Consider the following 3722-nt stretch of genomic DNA (forward strand, 5'->3'; position numbering starts at 1 on the left):
TCTATGTACTGTACATGAGGGACAGTATAGCTGTAAGCTGTGCAGAGAACAATCAGCTGTGTGTGTGTGTGTATGTGTGTGTGTGTGTGTGTGTGTGTGTATGTGTGTGCAAGCCAGTACATTACAGTGGAAAGACACTGCATATACACTTAAACACTTAAAAAATCTGTTCAAATTAAAAATGTGAGTTGGCACATAAATTAGAGGTTTACATGAAATTTCATCCATTTAAATGAAGATTTCATAACATTAAAAAACCAAACTGTTTCATCCATGTTTCCTTTGGAAAATTGGTTGTAATTGGTTATCACCAATTATTATAAGTGATATAGGTATTTATCCTCAGTTTTTGTGATGTTTCCTGTGTATTTGGATCTGTGGAACACACTGTATTTCCCTTATATTTATATATATATATATATATATATATATATATATATATATATGTGTGTGTGTGTGTGTGTGTATGTGTGTGTGTGTGTGTGTATGTGTATTTAATGTCATTATAAGTCATTTTAATTTATCATAAAAACTGGCACTGGACCTACAGTAAATGTGCAGCATCTTTGTTTCACCATATTTGATGTACAAACTATAAAGAAGCTTGATTTTCCATAAGTATTTGAAAGCCTATTAATGATTTTTGTCAAAGTACCCTAAAGGCTGATTTATGACACTTTTGATAAGTGTTGAGCGACAGAAATTAAAGAGTCATGCAGCGTTTTCAATTTATGCTTTGGTCAGCTAGCTAGACTAATTAAAGAAAGACGATTCAAGTTATCTAAAGTTACAGACCAAAATATGCTCAACATTTCATGTCTGCTCTTGTTATTTGACTTCTCAGTTTAAAGGGAAAGAAGGTGTTGCTGTAGAAGAGCATTTATACTCAGCCATCCTAAGAAAAAACAAGCAGATCATTCATCTCAGAGACCAAGGCCATGATGTGTGTGGTCTGTGTAGCTCAGGGGTGGGCAATCAGTTCCTACAGAAGGCCACACCAGAAGTCTTCCACAATGTCAGAAGCTGTACACATGATGTCTTGTGTGCTCTGCCACTGAAAATATCAGTTTCTTCATATAATGTTCATTTCTGCTCATAAAAACATGTCAAACAGAATCTGGTCAATTTATTTCACCAACAATATGTCAGAGGCACATTATGTCATTAGGCTTCCTGTAAACAGTACTGACTCAAGGAAATGCATTTTCTGAACAAAAAAGCACAGATTACATCATGTTCATTTGTAAGAGAGGGTCTGTACCTTGACTTGACTGGTCACTTACAGTGTGTATGTTGGTCCAAAAAGAACAAGCATCCTCTGAGTGTGACCACTCATCTGTGGAACATTCTCCTCTTTGAGTGATGAATAGAGATGAATGAATAGTGCTCTACTAGCAGAGCGCCGGATGGCAGATCAATAAGTTCAAGCTGCATATCACTGGGAGCATTGTCCAGGAAGCAAGATCAAAAGCATGTTACTTTCCTTTGCTTTAAAATCCTCAAATCGCTGCAAAAACTCACAGGCAGGGCTTGCAGCATGGATGCATAGCTCTTGTGGTTGCCAGCTGATGGAGTCCTCTCTTTCAGTATGGGGAGGTGGGTGAATGTGTTGCTCTCCACTTGACAACTGAGGAGCTGCAACTTCCTCAAGAAGGCCTTAACAAGGCTGTACATCTCATGTGCAGAAAGGCCCTTGCCTTTTAATTTGCAGTTCAGTTCATTCATGAGGCTGGTGACATCAACAGCAAATGCCAAATCAGTCAACCAGTCATCATAGCTAAATTCAGGGATTTCCTTTCCTTTCATCTCATAAAACTCCTGAATCAAATTTTTTAAGTTCCACACTCTTTTCAGCACTTGGCCCATGCAGAGCCATATGATGGCTGTGTGGTAGGTCAGGTCTGTGTGTTCAGTGTCTTGGTCCTCCGACAATGCAACAATGTGGTTTAATGATCTCTCCCAAATGAAGTTTACTAGTTTTGTCACAACATCAACTACATGGTTAAGTTTTAGCACAGACTTACAAAGCACCTCCTGGTGAATAATGCAATATTCATTTCTGCTCTGGATACTCAAATGTTGTATGCATGCATTTACTGTTCATTCTGTGAATATATCATTGCCTGCCCAGATAGCATACGGAAGTGGGCCACTTCAGGCAATGATGCGGCACTGCTGGCCTTCTTCTGGCCCGGACAAAATGGATGTGAGCCTGAAATGGCCCACATGTAAAATAGCAAACATGGCCCAAATATCCCAAATCAAATGTGGGCCTTTTTTGGTAAAGATGCGGTGCTCTCAGGTATGTGTATTCTGGATGTGGGCCAGTTCTGGTTTATCTGGTTTGTTCTTGGGTGACATACGGCTTGTTTGTGGCCCAGATCTGGAAAACAGGAGTGGACCGCTCAAGTGCCATCATTCCACGTAATATGTGGGCCAGATGAAAGTGCTGAAAGTGTTGGGTGTGGGCCAGATCTGGGCCCAAGCAAATTTGCTATCTGTGTGTTGTGCCTTTCAGTGGCTGCACAGAAGCAAGTTCTGTAGTTTTTTAAAATTTTGCATGATTCCTCTTATAGAGATGAGACACTGGGCTGTGTCAACCACATCACAACTTTCAAGGGCCAAGGAGTAGTAGGTGAAACTGTGCTTTCCAGTCACTGCTCCAGATTTGCCTCAACCTGCCTCACCACAATCCACCTTGAGAGTGCTAAGTACTTTTTTCAAACAACTCCTTCTCTGAACAGACTATTGCTGCAGTGTCCACTAAGCATTCTCTGATGAATTCCCCCTCTGAGAATGGCTTGCAGTTCTTGGCATTTTTGTGAGCTGTCACATAACTAGCTTTGATAAATCCTTTATTTGTTTTGCAGAGCTTTGTAAAAACTACTTGCTGCTTTTGAAGCTTTGCGAGCAACCGCTCAGATGTCTGAGCCATCTTGTCTTTTTAAGATGTCAAGGAAAGTCATCAGCAAGAAAATTTTTATTTGACTTTGTTTTGATTTCATCTCTATCCGGCCTGGGGGCCATATAGTGTCCAGGTCTGCTATAGCTGCTATAGCTATTTTCCAAATATCATTTTATCTGCTGCACATTAAGAGGACCTAAGAAGGGAAATAACACTGGCAGAAGTTAAAAGTGAAGTTGATAGCTTTTCTCCAAAAAAGATGCCAGGCAGAATTTTACTCTACATTCTGGACACAAATCAGTTAATTGCTTTTAATTGTTATTAATAATATATGGAGGTACCATGTTCTCCCACAAAAATGTATCAAGCAGTTATCAATGTGATACCAAAACCAGGAAGGGAGGGCAGTACCTCATTTGAATATCGACCTATAAGTTTATTCAATTGTGACAATAAAATTATTACTAAAGACAATTCACAAGTCACCTACAGCACAGGTTTATGTTAATGGAACTTTATCTGAGATATTTAGACTGAAAAGAGGCACTTGACAAGGTTGCCCATTATCTCCCTCCTTTTTTGCATTTGCAATTGAGCCGTTAGCTCAAAAAATTACACAGATAGAGGAAGTGAGTGGCATTAAGGTAGATAAAGAAGAATATAAATTGAGTTTATTTGCCGATGATTTGATGTTGTATTTAAGTAATATTAAAACTTCTCTTCCAAAGTTGTTGGAGATCATAAAAGATTTCTCCAGAATATCAGGTTATAAGATGAATATTGACAAAACTGAATTAATGCAGATCTATAAAGGAGA

The 3722-nt window shown here is 38.9% G+C and overlaps 1 protein-coding gene across 1 annotated transcript; it reads right to left on the reverse strand.

Moving 5' to 3' along the window:
* Window positions 1–961: 961 nt before the first annotated feature.
* Window positions 962–2416, reverse strand: LOC137183757 (general transcription factor II-I repeat domain-containing protein 2A-like). The gene is made up of 3 exons (XM_067591061.1): window positions 2364–2416; window positions 1522–2071; window positions 962–982 (listed from the first exon to the last, which is right to left on the reverse strand). Exons 1-3 carry the CDS (start codon window positions 2414–2416, stop codon window positions 962–964), a joined length of 624 nt encoding a protein of 207 aa, XP_067447162.1.
* Window positions 2417–3722: the final 1306 nt, after the last annotated feature.

This window comes from Thunnus thynnus, chromosome 5, assembly GCF_963924715.1.
Source record: "Thunnus thynnus chromosome 5, fThuThy2.1, whole genome shotgun sequence".
In the NCBI taxonomy this organism is placed as follows: domain Eukaryota; kingdom Metazoa; phylum Chordata; class Actinopteri; order Scombriformes; family Scombridae; genus Thunnus; species Thunnus thynnus.

What these genes read in the sequence shown, in the direction of transcription:
- LOC137183757 (XM_067591061.1), bottom strand. Translation starts at nt 2,416, where the DNA reads ATGGCACTTGAGCGGTCCACTCCTGTTTTCCAGATCTGGGCCACAAAC. An exon ending in ATCTGGGCCACAAACAAGCC is followed by an intron (nt 2,072 to 2,363) that starts GTATGTCACCCA and finishes ACAACATTTGAG; the next exon opens with TATCCAGAGCAGAAATGAAT. An exon ending in CCATGCTGCAAGCCCTGCCT is followed by an intron (nt 983 to 1,521) that starts GTGAGTTTTTGC and finishes GGCCTTCTGTAG; the next exon opens with GAACTGATTGCCCACCCCTG.